Source organism: Rattus norvegicus, chromosome 1 (genome assembly GCF_036323735.1).
Source record: "Rattus norvegicus strain BN/NHsdMcwi chromosome 1, GRCr8, whole genome shotgun sequence".
Classification (NCBI taxonomy): domain Eukaryota; kingdom Metazoa; phylum Chordata; class Mammalia; order Rodentia; family Muridae; genus Rattus; species Rattus norvegicus.
In genome coordinates, this window is record NC_086019.1 from 191,871,322 (window position 1) to 191,890,587 (window position 19,266).

The window sequence follows — 19,266 nt, forward strand, 5'->3', positions numbered from 1 at the left end:
AACCTCTTTGCATCTTATGAAGTTAAACAGCTCAGGGAAGTAAAATAAGAAGGCAACGCTCGCGGAATGTACTGTGCATATTGGCGGCGCTCGCCTCATTACCTCATTACCAGCTTGCTTCTCTTGTTCAATTGTTTCTTTTGAAGGCAGAGGACTTTTCTCTTGCGTTCCTGTCTTCTTCAACTTCGACTTATCGAATTTCTCGATCTCAGCCATATCGAGTTTGTCAGACATGGTGGTTGGAAGGAGCTGAGCAAGATGGGCGAATAAGGAGAGTCCGATCTGCTCGGAGGCCGCTGCCGACTCTTATTTTGTTTTTTAATTATGTGTATATCTGTGTGCTGGCTAGTCTTATGTCAACTTGGCACACAAAACAGAGTCATCTGAGAGGAAGAACCCTCAACTGAGAAAATGCCTCCATAAGATTTTCTTAACTGGTGATTCATCTATGGGGGAGGGTCCAGCACATTGTGGGTGGAGCCATCCTTGGGCTGAGGATCCTGAGTTCTGTAAGAGAGCAGGGTAAGCAAGCCGTGGGGAGCAAGCCAGTAAGCAGCATTCCTCTATGGAATCTGCATCAGCTCCTGCCTCCAGGGCCCAGTCCTGTTTGAGTTCCCATCCTGACTTCCTTCAGTGATGAACAGTGATGTGGAACTGTAAGGCAAATAAACTCTTTCCTTCCCAACTTGCACTTGGTCCTGGTGTTTCGTCACAGCAGTAGAAATCCTGACTAAGACAGCCTGTGTCTTTATGTGGGTGTGGGTGTGTGAGTGCCTGTGGAGTCTAGAGCTTTGTGAGCCATCGGTGCTGGTGTTGGGAACTGGACTCTGGTGCCCTGCAGGAGTAGAATATACTCTGTTAACTTCTGAGATAACCCTGCAGTTCCAACTTAGGACTTCTTTAAAGTTTTCCAATAAGCTGAATTATTTAGCCAAGTGTGGTGCCAAGACGGAGGATTGTCATAAAGGCAGTCTGGGCTACATTGTTAGAGCTCGTCAGTCCCTGCGGCACACACCTCTAGTTCCAAGCGACATGAGAGGCTAAGAAGAAGGTTCCCTTGGGCCCAAGAATTCCAGAGATCAAGGCTAGTTGACGACATAGCAAGATCATCTCCTCTCCCCCTCACTGACCCAGACTCAGAGAAGGTCTTACTAGGTAGCCCAGGCTGGCCTCAAATGCACAGAGATCTACCTTGCCTCCTGAGTGCTGGGGTAAAGGCATTGCCCACCACACTTTATTCTATGGATTTGCAGCAAGAGCTCTTAACTGATAGTCTCTAATCCATATATTTTTAAAAGAATCATTTTTTTGGTTGGGAGGAGGGACTGAAGAGATTGCTCTGCAGTTAGGAGAACTGGCTGCTCTTCCAGAGGACATCAGTTCCTGGTCATCCAGTTCCCTCTTCTGTCCTCCTCAGGCATTAAGTATACACCTGACACACAGACATACATGCAGAAATACACCTATACACATGAAATAATCATAAAAAAATAACTCACTGGGCATGATCATGTGCTACTTTAAATCCAGCACTCAGGAAGAAGAGGCAGGCAGATCTCTGTGAGTCCGAGGGCAGCCCGGTCTACAAATAGAGGACAGTCAGGGCTACACAGAGAAACAAACAAATAAAACATGACAAAAATCCTTTTGTGCCTAGGTCTTTTTACATGTTAGGGAAATGTCTACAAGCCTTATCCCCTGTCCTAAAAGATGAACGCTTAGGCTCTCCTTAGTTGTGTAAACAGTATTTTCTACATTTCCTTCATAGTTTACTGCCATGACTTATAAACACAATTATTTTAAAGTCTTTCTCTTACACTAACAAACTTACTTATCACACAGGCAGAAAGAGAGACCTAGGATGAGCTAGGGCCCTCCTGCACCTTGGTCTGGAGCTTCCAACCTTTGATGTAGGCTCATCTCCATGTCTCAGCCTCACTGTGTCTCTCTGAGTCCTAACTTATCTCTCAACTAGCCTTCAGAGCCAGAGATCTCTTCACAGCACTCTCCTGTCTCTACGGTGTCAGGTGACTGTAGGAAACACTCAAGCACATGATACCAAGGATGTACGTGGCCCTTCTGTGGTGTTTTGTAGGACGCACTTTGGCATGGTCATCTGTGGGGGCCACCAGTGGGATCGATGCTACATGAAAATCTGATCACGGTGTCAGTTTCCAACTTCATGGTCATGTGTACACTTCTCCACCTCAATTTATATTGAGGTTCCAGTTCCCATGTGACAGAGCCTCTGGAAGGTGGCTGTCTAGCTGAGGGAGGCCTTTAAAACTCGGATGCTTGTGATGATATTGGCATGCAGTAAGTATATGTGGTGGCTGGAGCGATGGCTCTGCAGTGAGAGCACTCGCTCTTAGAGGCAAGCAGTCAAACAAAACAACAACCAAAAAGACCAAATCTTAAACCAGGCACGGTGCCGCATGCCTTTGATCCCACCACTGGAGAGGCAGGTACAGGACTCTGAGTTTGAGTCCAGCCTGGTCTACACAGGGAGTTCAGGGACACAGGACTACAGGGAGAAACCCTGACTTACAAAGAAACAAAGATAGACATGAGAGTAGCAATACTAAACCTTCCTGACACTGTTACCCTTTAATGCAACTCCTCAGGTTGTGCTGACCCCCAACCCATAAAATTATTTTCGTTGCTACTACACAACTGTAATTTTGCTACTGTTATGAATTGTAATGTAAATATCTAATATGCAGGATATCTGATATGTGACCCCATGAAAGGGCTGTTCCACCCCAAGGGGTTGAGACCCGCAGGTTGAGACCTGCTACAACAGAGTATCCTCTCTGTCACAGGGATACTTCAAGAAGCAGGCAGCCTTGCACTGGTGAGATAGCCCAGCAGGTTAAAGGCATTGCTATGAAGTCTGATGACCTGAGTCCCTGGAACCCCGGTCCCCAGGCTGTCCTCAGACCTCTGTGCGTGAAGGTACACACACTGAAATTGCCAGACTGTCCTCCCACCTCTGTGTGTGTGTGCGCGCTAAAATTAAAATAGTGGGGGTTGGGGATTTAGCTCAGTGGTAGAGCGCTTACCTAGGAAGCGCAAGGCCCTGGGTTCAGTCCCCAGCTCCGGAAAAAAAAAAAAAAAAAAAAAAAAAAAAAAGAACCAAAAATAGTTTAGTACCCCTTGCCAGGGACGACCCTAAAAACCTGGGCCCTGGACTTCTAGCTTAGAAGCAGAACTAGGCTCCTGCCGCTTCAGCTGTTCTGCCTGTGGACAGAACAAGCACGGCTGTGGTGTGGCTCGGCCTGTAACCCCTCCAAGAAGCCCCTGCTCCCTACTTCTTTGCTTATTTTGGTGATGCCAGGGATCAGTCTCTGTCCCCAGTTACTCTCCTCTCCTTGGGATTTCTTCTCTGTTTTTACCCTCCCTTCTCAATATAGGCTGTATGTGGCCATAAACACATGATCCTGTGGATATTGTCTCCTTAGTAGCTGGATGTAGAGGTACAAATAAACACACACACACACACACACACACACACACACAATTTACATGTATAAATACACACATATAAAAAAGAAACTAAAAAAAAAAAAAGAAACTCTATATAGTAAAATTGTTGCTCTAACAATTTTTCTAACGACCTTGTTGCCATGAGATACCTCAGGGCACTTTTCTCTCCTATTCTCCAGTGCAGGGCAGTGGTTGTAGTTTCTGTTTATAGATTCATTTTGTGTGTATGTGTGTTTTACCTGTATGTTCATGTGTGCACCATGTGCATGCTATTGTGGATGGCTGTGAACCACAGTTGGCAATATCTAGGTGTTGGGAACTGGATCCTGGTCCTTGGCAAAAGCCTCTTAACTTCTGAGTCATCTCTCCAGCCCCGAGCCCTTCTTATAGAACTTCCCGAGATTTCGTTAAGAGGGTATAAAAAGCAAACACACACTGGGTCAGCAGAAAATCCACTCAGCCACTCTCAGAAAAAAAAAGGTTGTTTTAGCCTGCTAGTAATTCCTTCATCCCAGAAGTGGCTTCTTACACAGCAACCGTTACACCCAACATTCTCAGGAGTAGGATTTCTTTTTCACAACATATATTGCTGGACATAGAGGCTCACAGCCACTATATCTCTAGTTCCCGGGGATCCAATGCCCCCTTCTGACACCCCCATGCCTATGGGGCACATATATACATGTAATAGAAACATCCACACACACAAAAGAGGATAAGCATTTTTTTTTTTATTCTTTTTTTCGGAGCTGGGGACTGAACCCAGGGCCTTGCGCTTACTAGGCAAATGCTCTACCACTGAGCTAAATCCCCAACCCCCGAGGATAAGCATTTTAAAAGCAGATATTAATTTTTTTTTCAGGGCTTTTTTTTTTTTTTTTTTTTTTTGGAGCTGGAGGCCAAACCCAGGGCCTTGTGCTTGCTAGGCAAGCACTCTACCACTGAGCTAAATCCCCAACCCCGATATTCATTTTTTTTAAAGATTTATTTATTTACTGTATATGAGTACACTGTTGCTGTCTTCAGATGCACCAGAAGAGGGCATCAGACCTCAGTACAGATGGTTGTGAGCCACCATGTGGTTGCTGGGATTTGAACTCAGGACCTCTGGAAGAGCAGTCAATGCTCTTAACCACTGAGCCATCTCTCCAGCCCAGCAGATATTCATCGATTGACATGATTAGATATCATTTGCCTTCCGACCACCCTGGGTGAGGAAATTGCCCACTTAAGTTACTTATCTTGTCTGACTTAGAATAAAGTGATGTTTCACTATTACTTTAAATTTTTGGTGCTGGAACATTGAATTTCAGGTTTTGTGCATGCTAGTAGGCAAGCACTTCACCACTGGGCTACATTCTCAATGCTTAATCTATAAAGATGGGGTCTCTAGGCTGGTGTGGAGCTCACCTTTCTCCTGTCTCACTCCTCCAGAGTGCCAGGATGACAGCCTATCCTACTGTTTCCACTCTGCTTTTATTATTATTGTTTTGTTGTTGTTGTTTAGGATATTGGACATCTATATGTATGTTTAAGACACATATTTTTAGGAATTGACCTGTTATTTGTCTATTTTTAAAATTTTTTTATAAAAGATTTATTCATTTATTTTATATAAGTACACTGTAGCTGTCTTCAGACACACCAGAAGAAGGCATCAGATCTCTTTACAGATGGTTGTGAGCCACCATGTGGTTGCTGGAAATAGAACTCAGGACCTCTGGAAGAGCAATCCGGGCTCTTAACTGCTGAGCCATCTCTCCAGCCCCCTCTATCGCCTTTAGAATAGAGTCTAAGGACAAAATAATGGCCTGGTGATCCAGTGTTACCCATAAGAACGGTATACATGTGACAAAGGATTTAGTTTAGGAGGTTTCCAGAGCGTGTTTGGTACATGTTGGGCCTCCAGGAGGGGACAGCCAGGCTGAGATCTCTAGGAGGCCTACTGATTCCAGGCCTGGAGCTCAGGAGAACATGTGTACTAGTGTTGTGGACTGGGGGGCCTACAGACATACATCAGGAAAAGGCACAGAAGTGCAGGTAATTAGAGGAATGGGAGGTCTCAGGTGGAAACACCCCCAAACACACTCCTCAGGAGCAAACCATTGTTCCACAGGGGAAACAGGCTATTTAACTGAGATGAGGTTATCCTTGGCTCCTGGGGACACAGCAGAGAAGCAGGCTAAGATCTGCTTCAGTTTCAACACAGCAAGTGTGGGAGAGAGAACCTGGTACCGAGAGGAGGATCAGTCGGTACTCAGTCTGTCCATGGAGCAACTCAAACTAGAGCATCAACAAGTGACATCCCTGGGGTAATGGAACTCCTTCCTTTCTCCCCTTTCTTTCTCTTCCTCTTTCCTTCTGACTGCTAAGACTTGAACTCAGGGCTTGCACACACGAGGCAAGTACTTTAGACTCAGTCCCTAGCTAGTGATCTCAGTTATGGCACAGATCAAGGCTCAGGGTGTAGTTCATGGGCAGAATACTTGCCTCACATGCAGAAGTCCTGGGTTTAATCCCTAGCATTGCATAATGTAGAGCAAGGTGGAACATTTCTACAATCCCAGCACTCCACTGTACAGGGAGCTCCAGGCCTACGCTCTACAAGATCCTACCTCAAAAATGAAACAAAAAACCACGGCATCTGAAGGAGGACAGGAGAAAGGCCTTCTGCCTGACTATCCATTTCCTACTCCCCCCTGCTGGCCAGTGCTTGCTATACTGGTATTCAGTGAGAACCTCAAAACAACAAAACCAACACACAAGAGGACAGATCCCAGAGCCATATTTTCTGGCTTTAAGTCATTTACTAGCCATGTTACCTTGAGCACCTCAACCCCAGTTTCCTGTTCTCTAAAAGAAAGACAGTAACAGTGGTCCTACCTCATAGAATTCTCCTGTGGCTTCCAATGCTCCCCCCAACCCCCTTAGATTTTCTTTATCCCAGACTGACCTTAAACCCATGCAGCTTAGAATGATCCTGAATATTCAATCCTCCTGCCTCCACCTTATGAGTGTTGGGACTACAGTGTATAGCACCGTCCTGGCTAATGCAGTGTTGAGGATAAAACCCAGGACCTCATGAATGTCTCATAGAATCTGCCAACTGAGCTGCATAGACAGCCTTTGTTTTGTTTCTTCAGGCTGGGTTTCATGTAGTCTTGGTTGGCCTTAAAGTTGCTAAGTAACCAAGGCTGCCCTTGAACTCTTCATCCTCCGGCTTCTACTTTTCTTTCTTTCTTTTTTTTTTTTTTTTTCGGAGCTGGGGACCGAACCCAGGGCCTTGCGCTTGCTAGGCAAGCGCTCTACCACTGAGCTAAATCCCCAACCCCCTGGCTTCTACTTTTCAAGTGCTGGGTTTACAGGCATGCGTTACCATTCCCAGCACAGTGAATTAAAATATAAAAATGTTCACATTCGTGCCGTGCCCATATTAATGTTATACAAATTTTAAATGAAAAAGAATTTCACTCATCTGTGACTAGCTAGTATGTGCCAGGCACCATTGTGGGTGCCAGGGATGCAGCAGTGACTAAGGCCTGTGAATTCCTGTCCTCATAGTTTATAGTCCCGTGGTAAGCAAAATATAGGGCCTTCGAGGTCCAAGTGGAGACAGAAGAAATGTACAGGATTGGCAAGACTGCTGCCCTAGCACCTGGTGCACAGTGGGGCTCAGGAGATAGAAAGGAAGGAAGAACCTGGACCAGCAGCAGAGTAGAATCTCTGACTGAGACACCAGGGCTACTGAGGAACAATCACCATCCTCAACACCATTTAGCAACAGCAAATGCACAATGCTATCCCATGGCAGCTGCCATTTAATTCTTATATTTTATTTAACCCTTATCAAACACTAGGAGTTTAATATTATTGTTCTCATTTTTCTTTTCAGATGGGGACTAAAGCAGAGAGGCTAAGTAACCTGACTCACAGAGATGACCCTAGCCCAGGTCATCTGGTTCTAGTCTGGGTGGGATCTAACGTGTAGGCAGAGAGGATGGGACAGGTTGCTAAGTCTCGGGACCATGCAGCTCTTGAGCTTCAGGCAGAACGGAAGGAGTGTGTGTGTGTGTGTGTGTGTGTGTGTGTGTGTGTGTGTGTGTTTTCTACTAATACCTACACACCCACGACCCACTTCAGTCAACATAGGATCCATGGGTATGAGGGTCAGCACTGGTGAACCACCCCCCAGTCACCTATTGCTCCATATATCATTCCACTTGGAGACTCTCAGCATCACGAAACTAACCAGTTCCAGCCTCTTGGGACCTTAAATTATCATCTTAAAACTGTGATCATGGGTGGGGCAAGGTGGGGTACACCTTTAATCCCAGCACTCAGGAGGCAGAGGTAGGCAGATCTCTGTGAGGTCCAGGCCAGCCTGGTCCACTAAGGGAGTTCCAGGACAGCCAGGGCTACACAGAGAAACCCTGTCTCAGAAACAAACAAACAAACAAACAAACAAACAGTAACAAAAAAAAAACCCCTTGTGATCATACACAGAGACCACAGATGAGATGGTGACGACTATTATAACCTGGAGGTGCTTCAGAGAAGCACCAACAACTCCATCCTGCAGCTGAAGGCCAAGAGGCTGGTAAACAGGCAGGTATGATTGAAGGCCTGAGAGAGACAAAACTCACAGGAGCAAAGCCTAGAAGGAAACGGTACCCATCTACGAGCCCCTACCACATTATTCCTGACCTTATCCCTTTTCTTTATTTCTTTCTGTGTTTTTTTTTTTTTTTTAGACATGGTTTCTCTGTATAGCTCTAGCTGTTCTGAAACTCTCTGTAGACCAAGCTGGCCTTGAACTCAACTGCTTCTGCCTCCTGAGTGCTGGGATTAAAGGCCGTCACCACGGCCCATCACCTTAACTTTCCTTGATACCATCCAATTCTTACCTTTGGCAAGGAAGAAATTGTCAGACCAAACTATCAAAGGGAGAAATTGAATTTCGGAGGGAAACAATGAAACATTCATGGCAGGGCTAGGTAACAGCTATCCAAGAGTCCCCCCACCCCCTTGTAATACTAACTGGAGAATGAGGCAGAGGAGACTAGTGGGAGGCTAGCAGCAGTTAACCAGAGAGGCAGCAGCTAATATGCAAGCATACCCTTGCAAAATTCATTTTTTTTGTTTTTCTTTTGGATTCCTGGGGCATGGGAAAACTTAAGACTTGCATTTGGAGGCTATCAGAATCATGAGACCTTGAAAAGCCAGAGCCCTGGGGTTGGGGATTTAGCTCAGTGGTAGAGCGCTTGCCTAGCAAGCACAAGGCCCTGGGTTCGGTCCCCAGCTCCGGAAAAAAAAAAAAAAAAAAAAAAAAAAAAAGAAAAGAAAAGAAAAGAAAGAAAAGCCAGAGCCCACAGCAGGCAGTTTTCTCCACATTATCTTCAGGGGACCAAAGTAGGCAGACTGGGCTTCTGGAGAAACCCACCAACAAACACTACATCCCCTGTGTGGGGTGGTCAGGGTTGGATTATCTTTGCTCCCTCATTCCCGATCCCAAGCAAGCTACATTCTAAAGGGGAAAGGACCAAAGCCCCACACATGGGATCAGGCAGCACGTGACAGTTTCCAGTCTTGATAATCTTCCCAATCCTTTGCATTCACACCTAGTTCAGAGGTGGGAGACCAAGGTCCAAAGACAAAACTCCATAGCAACTCAGACTCAGAAATCTAGGTTTCTCGATCAGAACCAGGGAGGGACTGACTGTCGTTTCCTTTGTTGAACTTTTTTTTTTTTTTTTCTTTTTTTCGGAGCTGGGGACCGAACCCAGGGCCTTGAGCTCGCTAGGCAAGCGCTCTACCGCTGAGCTAAATCCCCAACCCTTGAACTTTTTCTCAGATATTTGAATATCCATTTTTAGCTGTTCTGACACCTGCTGAGGGGCTTTGGGGGCTTCTATACAATGGAAGCTCTACAAGTGCATGGGACTTTGGTCTGTTGGTCCTTGAGATGTTGCAGCCCCTGAAACAGTATCTATTCCATAGTATGTGTCCAATAAATGTATCAAGTGAACATATTTCCAAAGCTGGGGAAATGGCACAGTGAGAGAAGCCTGAAGATCGGAAAGCCACGGGCTTTAGTTGCAGGTACAGGAAAGGCTAATATTCGGATCAAATCTTCTGTGGGGGCCTAGTATGTGCAAGCTACTGAATTTGGTGCTGGGATTCCGTTAAAGAAAAGCAAGTCATGCTCAGACGTCAGTTGTAAGGCAGGGCTGCGGAGGTAACGAGTACATTTTTTCAGTCTGAGCTGCTTTGAAATCATCTTGCTGCTCAGAAGGTAGCGAGCTCAGCGGGACTGCAATGCTCATGCAGGGCATAGGCCGCCCACCTGTCAGAGGCTGTGCCAGAAGGACGCGAGGGAGCAGCGGGGGGAGCTCCACCTTGGCTGAGGTCACTTCCCACCCCCAGATTCTCTGCCTACAAAACCCTGCAATTCTCTGACGCTGTAGACTCGGGTCTTATTATTTTCTGACTTTCAAGGTCTCATGATCCTGACAGCCCCAAATGCAAGTCTTCACTTTGCCCACGCCCTAGGACCCAAAATTAAAACAAAGCAAAAAAAAAAGTGAATTCTACAGAGTATCGTCAGTAGGTGGCTGAGAGTAGGCAGTGTACCCTTCCCCACCTCGAAGAAGCTATCGGGGCACAGCTCAGACGCTGGGGTGTCAGGGACGTCGCGAGACTGAGGTCCGAGACGTCGCTGACAGCGCCGGAACACGTGACTGGCTGTCGGGCGAGCAGCCCGCGGAGCTGGGCCCGGCCTGTCACGTGATGAGGGGGCGCCATGGGGTGATGTGAGATACGAGGCTCTCAGACTGCGTGCAGATGACGCATTCCCAACCCTTTGGGCAACTAGATTTCAGTTCCAATATGAGATGTTCCGGTAAAGGAGGGGGGAGGGCGGGCTCTGGAGCCTGGCAGCCTCGCTTCCGTTCCGCTGCAACTGCTGCTTCCGACCTCCGCCTTTCCCTCTAGCGAGGACGAGACAAGGCCTCGCGCGCATGCTCCGAATCATCCTCCGAGGGGCGGGGTTGCAGTCGCGGGAGCAGGATGGGGGGAAGAGAAGGGAATTCCAACCTGTAGAACTTTGGGGGTCCTATGGTCGGGTTCTTCCCCACCACTGTGGATGGTGAAAGGGGTGTGGCCTTTGGCGGCTCCTGGGGGTATTGGAGTTCGCAAGGTGAGGGAGGGGGTGTCAAGTGTGAGAGAGGTGCAGGACTTCCAAATTTAGAACCTTGAGGCCCTTTGGGCTCAGGTCCAGGGCACTCCGGCCACCATGCGCGACAGGACCCATGAGTTGAGGCAGGTGAGAAAATAGGATCGTGAAGACACTCTGGAATGGAGAAGTGGGGCCGGGCGGGAGCGCTGGAGTGAGGACTCCTGGTTTTGGGTCCGGGACGGGTGGCTGAGGGCCAGGAAGGAAAATCCCGGAAGCCCATGGTTCCTGCGGGACGAGAACCGCAGAGAGCAAGTGGTGCCAATGACTCCGATCCTGGCAGGGGGATAACATCTCAGACGATGAAGATGAGGTTCGAGTCGCGTTGGTGGTGCACTCAGGTGCCGCCCGGCTGAGCAGCCCGGACGACGAGTTCTTCCAGAAGGTAAGGGTTAGGAGGACCGAGGAGTAGGGCGCACTAGAGTGACACTTAAGTCTTCAGCCCTCTCGGTGATCCTTCCTAGGTGCAGACAATTCGGCAGACTATGGCCAAACTGGAGAGTAAAGTCCGGGAGTTGGAGAAACAGCAGGTCACCATTCTGGCCACGCCTCTTCCCGAGGAGAGTAAGCGAAACCTCGGGCTCACGCAGGCAGCCCGGTGAATTATGGGAGTTGTAGTTTTATTCAGGTGATGACCAGGGTGGGTTTGGTTTTGGTTTGTGGTAGAAGCTGTGGTTTGGAAGTGTTGACTTTCTCATTTAGGCATGAAGCAGGGCCTGCAGAACCTGCGAGAGGAGATCAAACAGCTGGGGAGAGAAGTCCGGGCACAGCTAAAAGGTGAATGAACTTCAAGGGACTCAGCCATATCTTTCCCTTTGATCAGTCCTGTTGCTGGTGTATCTGGTTGTTGCATACACAGTCAAGTGATATCCAGGTCACACAGCAGACCTGGGTCTAGGATCAAAGCTATGATACTTTTCAGAGCACATTATGGCCTCTCAGATTCCTTTGTTATTTTAAGTTTGAATTCAAAACTACTTACTGCTTTCGTTCTTTCAGCCCAGTGTGAATTTTTTCTACAGGCAGATGAGTTTCTTAGGAGGTTTCTTGTGGGAACCCTCTGACGTAATTCAAAGAAAAACTTCTTTCAGAAGTTCAGAATTAACCCCCTTCTCCTCCTTTCTCTCTCTCCACCTCCTCCCCCACCTCTTCTTCCTATGTAGACCAGGCTGGCCTCAAATTCATAGAGATCCATCTTTCTCTGCCTCTTGATCGCTGAGATTAAATGAAAGGCCTGCTCCTTCATTCTTTTTCTCCTCTTTCTCTTCTTCCTCCTCCAACATTATGTATTATACCAAAATACATTCCTGTTCATAGTCACTTTGTAATAAAAATTTTAGGAAGACAAGAACCTCCTTGCTGTGTAGCTGGAATGGAGATGTGGCCCTGTGTTCTGATCCCTTTTCAGTTTTTTTTTTTTTTTTTTTTTTTTTTTTGGTTCTTTTTTTCCAGAGCTGGGGACCGAACCCAGGGCCTTGCGCTTCCTAGGCAAGCGCTCTACCACTGAGCCAAATCCCCAACCCCCCCTTTTCAGTTTTTAAAAATTCGCTTAGAGTGTTTTATTATTATATGTCTTACTTTTTTTTCCTTTTTTTCGGAGCTGGGGACCGAACCCAGGGCCTTGCGCTTGCTAGGCAAGCGCTCTACCACTGAGCTAAATCCCCAACCCCGTGTCTTACAGTTTTATTAATGGGGTTGTATATGCTCAATATGTAGATCAGGCTAACCTCAAACAGAGTTCGGCTGGCCTCCCCAACAATTTTTGTCTCTTTCTATCCATCCTTATATCTCTCCCACAGCCATAGAGCCCCAGAAGGAAGAAGCTGATGAGAATTATAATTCAGTCAACACAAGAATGAAGAAAACCCAGGTGACTTTCATTTTCCTAGGACTAAGGAATTTGGAAAGTGTTTCTTAGGTTACTGACTGTTGGCTGTGGAGCCTGTAGAGAGCCTTGATTCTGGGATCTCTGTCCTGATGCTTTTCCATATGAAGAAGCTTAAGTTCAAGAGAGAAAGAACTGGGTGTAGGTAGAGAATCCAAATTTCAAGATGCTCAATCCATTATAACCTCCTGTTTCCTCCATTCAAAGATAATCTGCTGTGTCAGACATGACAGGTCTGGTGTGAGACACATACTTTCCCAAAACTGAGACAGGGAATTTGGACCATTCTGACTAAGGATCAAAGATATTTCTCATGTAGCACTTAGTGCCTTATCTTTCTGCCCAAGGGAAGAAGAATCAAACAAAAGTGACAAGTGGTGCTGGAAAGATGGCTCAGAGGTTAAGGGCACCGGCTACTTTCCTTCCAGAGGACATCCTTGGCCCCATAGTTAGAATTCAAGAGATGAAAGGGTGACAGAATACATCAGTGGGTAAGGGTAACCTGATTCAGTCCCCCGAGGAGGTGAGCTGATTCCTGCAGGGTCTTCTGACTGGTACATGTGTGCCCTGGCACACATACCTGCCCCAGCACACACTAGATAATAAAGTAGAATTTAGGGGCTAGAGAGATGGAGCCCTTTTCTCAGAGGAACGAATTCAGCTGTTCCCAGCACCCATGTTAGGTGGCTCACAACCCTCTGTAACTCCAGCTCCTAGGGGGAGGCCTCTGACCTCAGACACCAGCACTACTTACATATGAACACGCACAAAAATATTCATAAATCATAAAAATCACATAAAAATATTCAAAATCAAAAAGTAAATAATCATAACAATATTTAAAGTCTTTATATATTTTAGAGAAAAAAATTTAAAAAGAAGTGAATTCTTCTGGGGCAGCAGTGAAAAGGAAGCCAGGTCAGGTAGTGTCTTAGGGAAGAGCCTTGCTGTGATTTGATGGGTCCCTCCGGTTGCTTGGTGCAGAGTGAGTGGGGAGTGGGATTTCTGGAGGCCAGGGTTGGAATAGGTAGGGAGGTTTGGGCATCTCGAAAGCACGCAGGAGTGGGAACTCAGGAGAGCACGAGGAGGTCATTGATGTGAGAGGACCCTGTTGTACTATGGTAGTGGCTCAGTGACACTGGTACATGCGTGAACCTGCAGTCCACACAGCAACACTGACATTCAGCCTTCAACACATGCACACCGAGTGCCTGCGCACTCCCTGAACTAAACATCTGCTCAACAGATAAGTAAATTATTTTCATTTTTACTTACTGAGGCAGGGTCTCACTAACTAGCTCTCACTGGCCTGGAGCTCACTGTATAGCTAAGGCTGCTCTCAAACTCAGATCAACTTGTGTCTCTCTCCCCAGGGCTAGGATTAAACGCGTAGGCCACCACACTGGCCTTAACTCATTTTATAATCTAATGAGTATTAAGAGACAAAACAGCATAAACCGAGGGACTATGGTGACAGAGGGAAGGAATGTAATTTAACTGAGGGGAGGAGGTGAACTATGTGCTTAGCATGCTTGAGGCCCTGTTTTTATATATATGAGTACACTGTAAATTCAGATACACCAGAAGAGGGCATCAGATCCCATTACAGATGGTTGTGAGCCACCATGTGGTTGCTGGGGATTGAGCTCAGGTCCTCTGGAAGAGCAGTCAGTGTTCTTAACCACTGAGCCATCTCTCCAGCCCCCGAGGCCCTGTTTTTTTTTTTGTTTTTTTGTTTTTTTTCTTTTCGGAGCCAGGGCCTTGCGCTCGATAGGCAAGCACTCTACTGATCCCCAACCCCCGAGGCCCTGTTTTTAATCAGCAGTGATACAAAGAGCTCCTCTACTTTTCCTTCTGTGAATGTGTGTGAATGAATGCACACACACACCACAGTGCTCATGTTGAGGTCAGAGGAATGAGTTTTCCTCTTTTCCTCTTGCCAAGGTGGGGTCTGTGTGTGACTGCTGCTGCACTGTGACCCTCTGGCCTCTGCCTCCCAGCTCACCTTAGGCATGCTGGGATCACAGAGGCACAACACACATCAGGCTTGTGATGGGTTCTAGGCTCACTGGATGTGAGTTTCCAGGCTTGCACAGCGGTGTTTTTATAGCTCAGCCATCTGCACAGTCCCGCTCCACCTGGGAGTGTTAAACAGTTGGAGTGCTTGTCTAGCATACCCAGGCCTCTGGTTAGATTTCCACCACCACATGAGACAGCTCTCTGTTGGTATACATCAGTGATGCTAGCAGGCCAGCCTGGGCTATATGGAACCCAGTCACAAACCAAATAATAGTAATAATAATTAATAAATAAGATCAAAATCAAAAACTCAGAAATAGTTGAAGCCAGACATGACCTGTAACCCAGTGCTTGGAAAGTAGAGAAAGACAATCAGGGGTTCAAGCTGAGTGTGAGCTAGATGAAGCCATGTCTCAAAACCAACAAACAAACAAAAAATAAGTAAGGTGGTGTTAGAAACATGGCTCAGCAGTTAAGAGCACTGGCTACTCTTCAGAGGACCCGGGATTGATTCTCAGCCCCCACGTGGTGGCTCACAGCCTTCTATAACTCCAGTTTTGGGAGTCTGACACCTTCTGGCTTCTACCGTCAGCAGCACATGTGATGCACTGATGAACAAATAGGCAAAACCCACAGACACAAAGCACCCACACACAAAGCACCCACACACAAAGCATCCACACACAAAGCAATACAAATTTGAAAACAATAAATGGTTGACGACTTAAGGGTGCTTGAGAATGAGCGTTCCAGGCAGGAGGAGCACTGTGCCAAGGCAGATGCGAGCATGTTTTGTTGAGGGAGAAACCACTGGAGGAAGGAGAAGGAAGGAGGTGGTGAGGTGTGGGTAGGAAGAAGCAGTTATGGGTGTCATGGGCGCCCTGATAAGACCTTTGGCTTTCTTTCTGAGTTGTGAGGGAGTCTGCTGAGATCAAAAGGTGGTTATGGCCCCACCACCTCGTGGCAGTTCCTGCTGATGCCAGCTAGACTTTCTGTTCTTAGCATGGGGTCCTGTCCCAGCAGTTTGTGGAGCTCATCAACAAGTGTAACTCAATGCAGTCCGAGTACCGAGAGAAGAACGTGGAGCGCATTCGGCGGCAGCTGAAGATCAGTGAGTTCGGGTACCTTGTCCTTGGGGTTTGGGGGCCCCGATCGGTTCTGAACTGGCCTTTCTGTTACAGCCAATGCTGGAATGGTGTCTGACGAGGAACTGGAGCAGATGCTGGACAGTGGGCAGAGTGAGGTGTTTGTGTCTAATGTGAGTGGCCACAGCCATCCTTCCTCTGTGGGTTTCCATCTTTGAGTCCTGGTTTCTTTGTATGCAAGGCAGGCCAGGGCCCAGTCGGGAATGAGTTAGAATGCTGGCTTCATAGGTTAGAGGGCTGTTTGAGAAGCTCAGTTAAACTTTTGAACCAGATGCTTGTTTCCCTCTGACATCTCCAGTTCCTGGCTGTCCCCACAGATACTGAAGGACACACAGGTGACCCGGCAGGCCCTGAATGAGATCTCTGCGCGACACAGTGAGATCCAGCAGTTGGAGCGCAGCATCCGTGAACTCCATGAGATCTTCACTTTTCTAGCTACCGAGGTGGAGATGCAGGTGCGTGCCTAGAAGCCCTCTGCGACCTTTAGTCCTAGCCTTGGCCTGGAGCTGACGTTCTCCTGGGCTTTTATGCTCTTCCAAGCTTGGGCATGCTTCTCGGTGACCTCCACTTCCATCCTTAGCCAAGTTCTACTCACAGCTACCCTGATGGCATCCCACTGAGCTACCAGTGTGTACCTCACCTAGGCATGCCTTAATCATGGCTTCTCTTTCTATGACGGAAGCCCCCCTAATGCTGTTAGAGCTCTTGTGGAAGCTGCCCCTAAAGGGCCAACCCCTTGATCTCCTAGGTTAGAACGGCCCTGTCCTGACCTTCTGCGGTGAGCTGCACAGTTGTTGACCATTCTCCTCTGCATTCTCAGCTGGCAGTCATGGGATATCACTGTCATCCAGTGGCAGCACCAGGACCTAAGCTGGTAGTACCAGAAGCAGGCAGGGACAGGGATGGAGACTGGCCTAGAAAAATAGATGAATTCAGACAAAAGTTTACTAGCTATGGGAAAGGCACTAGTCCTATGAGCCCATGGCTGCAGGCCTCTGCTGCAAATGGAGGTTATGTAGGACAATGGAACAGAGAATGGACAGCCTGACGGGGTGGGGGCCAGAAGCCTTACTCTCAACAGCTCTGGTCTGCCTTAGCTTTGTCAGTGTAGCTTTTTATCTGCCGATAATGTCTTGATTAGCCAGGCAGTAGTGGTGCATGCCTTTGATCCCAGCACACGATGCAGAGGCAGGTGAATCTCTTGAGTTCTAGGCTAACCTGGTCTACTAGTTCCAGGATGGCCAGAGCTACAAAGAGAAACCCTGTCTTTAAGCCTCCCCTCCCCTAAAAAAAAAGAGTGTCAGCTTCTGTGGCCAGGTCACACCAAGCAGTTTGCTGCTCAGTGCCTCTGTGGCAGGTCATGGCCAGTTTGCACCTCTCCACAGCCTGGGCCCAGGTTGGAAGCACCACCTGGCTTTTGGAAGATTTTTGTACCAAGGCAAATTCCCAAGTACTCTAAGGGACCATCTCCTCGACTTGCCCAACCCACTGCCCCCCTCACCAGAAAAAGCAGCAGAGATGGGTTCTATATTTTCATTCCAAATAAAATGCTCTTTCTTTAAAAAAAAAAAAAAAAGTGTCTTGGTTATTATGGGCGAGAATGGACAAGTAACTGTTCTCACCTCCGTGGCTGGTTACCCAACCCCCCTGAACTATGTCATTCTCTGAGCAGGGAGAGATGATCAATCGTATCGAAAAGAACATTCTGAGCTCAGCAGACTATGTGGAACGTGGGCAAGAACATGTCAAGATAGCGCTAGAGAATCAGAAGAAGGCGAGGAAGGTAAGCCTGGCCTCTGACCCCAGCCTTGGGCACGCCAGGGTGACTTTCCATGACCCTACCTCTCCCACAGAAAAAGGTCATGATTGCCATCTGTGTTTCTGTCACTGTTCTCATCTTGGCTGTCATCATTGGCATCACCATAACCGTTGGATAATGTCACATGTTCTTGGTGAGATATGGCGGGCCTGCCCCATCCCTGGCAACAGCCTTCCCACCTCCTGTCAGACCCATTTCTTTCTCCTTCCCTTGCAGGCACTGGGAGAAACAGAGACCCAGCATTTGTGGAGGCAGGGCAGGCCTCCAGCTGGACCCACCCTCACACTGGCCCTTGTGCAGAAGGGCATATGGCTCTTCTGGGTTGGCAGCTGCTCGTTCATGGAGTCCTTCCCTTCAGGCCACAATGCCTGGGAGAAAGTTTCCAATGTCCTGTTTGTCTGGGACATATGGTTTTATAAAAAATTAAAAAAACAAAAAAACAAAAGACCAGAAGCTTGGAGCCAGCTGTGCTTGTGTGTTCCAGGAAAGACTGGCCTAGGCCTCCAAGTATGCATTCTCCTTTCCCGTGGCCATTGCTGACACTGGCCCAGGCTAGCAAGCTCAGACCAGACTTCTCTAGAAGAGCATCCAAGGGTGGGTGAGGTAGGCAGGAAGAGGCAGCACTCACAGCTGGGACTACATATCTCTAAAGTGAGAGGCTACCTAGCTCAATGCTGGGACATGGGTAAGGTATATACGTGAGAGATACTGGGGCATTTCTGAGAGGAAGAGACATCTTGAGAAACACTTACACAGACAGGAAGAGAAGTTCCTAGTGGGGACAATGTTTGTGTGGAATGTCAAAATGTAATGGAAACAGGCAGCATAAGAAATTGCCTAGCATGGGGTTGGGGATTTAGCTCAGTGGTAGAGCGCTTGCCTAGCAAGCGCAAGGCCCTGGATTCGGTCCCCAACTCCGAAAAAAAAAAAAAAAGAAAAAGAAAGAAATTGCCTAGCAGAGGAACCAGCCGGCCAGGTCCCATGAGCAGAGATGGGCATAGCCATTTGTAAGAGGAGTCCTTAAGAGACTCATCACCTCACAGTAGCTATCTGGTTTATGGGGATTAGCCAGTGGAAGCAGGCAGAGGAGTCCAGAACCTGGTTTTTTACAAGGCACATGAGATATAGGCCCTGATTCTGTTTCAAGACCAGCCCGGTCTACATAGCATATTCCAGGCCATTCAGGGCTACATAGAAAGACTGTCTTGAGGGTGAGGGAGGGAGAAATAATTGTGTAGCCTGGCATGGTGGCACACCTTTAATACTAGCACTCGGGAGGCAGTGGGTGGATCTTTGTGAGTTCAAGGCCAGCCTGTTGTATATAGTGAGTTCCAGGACAACAGGACTACATTGAGAAACTCTGTGTGTGTGTGTGTGTGTGTGTGTGTGTGTGTGTGTGTGTGTGTGTGTGTACATAGCAGCATACATGCATGCAGAGGTCAACTTTGGGGCATAGGTTCTCTTCTACTGTGGGTTCCAGAGTCAAGCTCAGGCTGAGAGGTTTGTGTGGCAAATGCTTATACCTGCTGAACCATCTTGCTCTCCCTTGATTCTGAATTTTGAAGGGCTTCTAGTCCAGGTACCTAGTTACTGGGAAAGGATATAGCTTTTTCCTGAAGCCACATGGTTCAGAAGTAAGCTGCCCCTGGCCCAGTCTTTGTTAGTCAGTGGTCTTTGGCTT

The 19,266-nt window shown here is 47.6% G+C and overlaps 1 protein-coding gene across 6 annotated transcripts; it reads left to right on the forward strand.

Moving 5' to 3' along the window:
• Positions 1–9,227: 9,227 nt before the first annotated feature.
• On the forward strand, positions 9,228–19,012 carry Stx4 (syntaxin 4). Of its 6 annotated transcripts, NM_031125.2 has the most exons (11): positions 10,746–10,807; positions 11,001–11,102; positions 11,182–11,281; positions 11,420–11,494; positions 12,517–12,587; positions 15,624–15,732; positions 15,803–15,879; positions 16,084–16,221; positions 17,439–17,549; positions 17,620–17,718; positions 17,802–17,831. In NM_031125.2, exons 1-10 carry the CDS (start codon positions 10,778–10,780, stop codon positions 17,701–17,703), a joined length of 897 nt encoding a protein of 298 aa, NP_112387.2. In that variant the 5' UTR covers positions 10,746–10,777; the 3' UTR covers positions 17,704–17,718; positions 17,802–17,831. The 6 variants fall into 6 exon arrangements, with proteins under 6 accessions (XP_038948240.1, XP_038948248.1, XP_006230407.1 ...); XM_039092312.2 differs by lacking the exon at positions 17,620–17,718 and having other exon boundaries at positions 9,228–10,807; positions 17,802–19,012; XM_039092320.2 differs by having other exon boundaries at positions 9,228–10,807; positions 17,620–18,038.
• Positions 19,013–19,266: the final 254 nt, after the last annotated feature.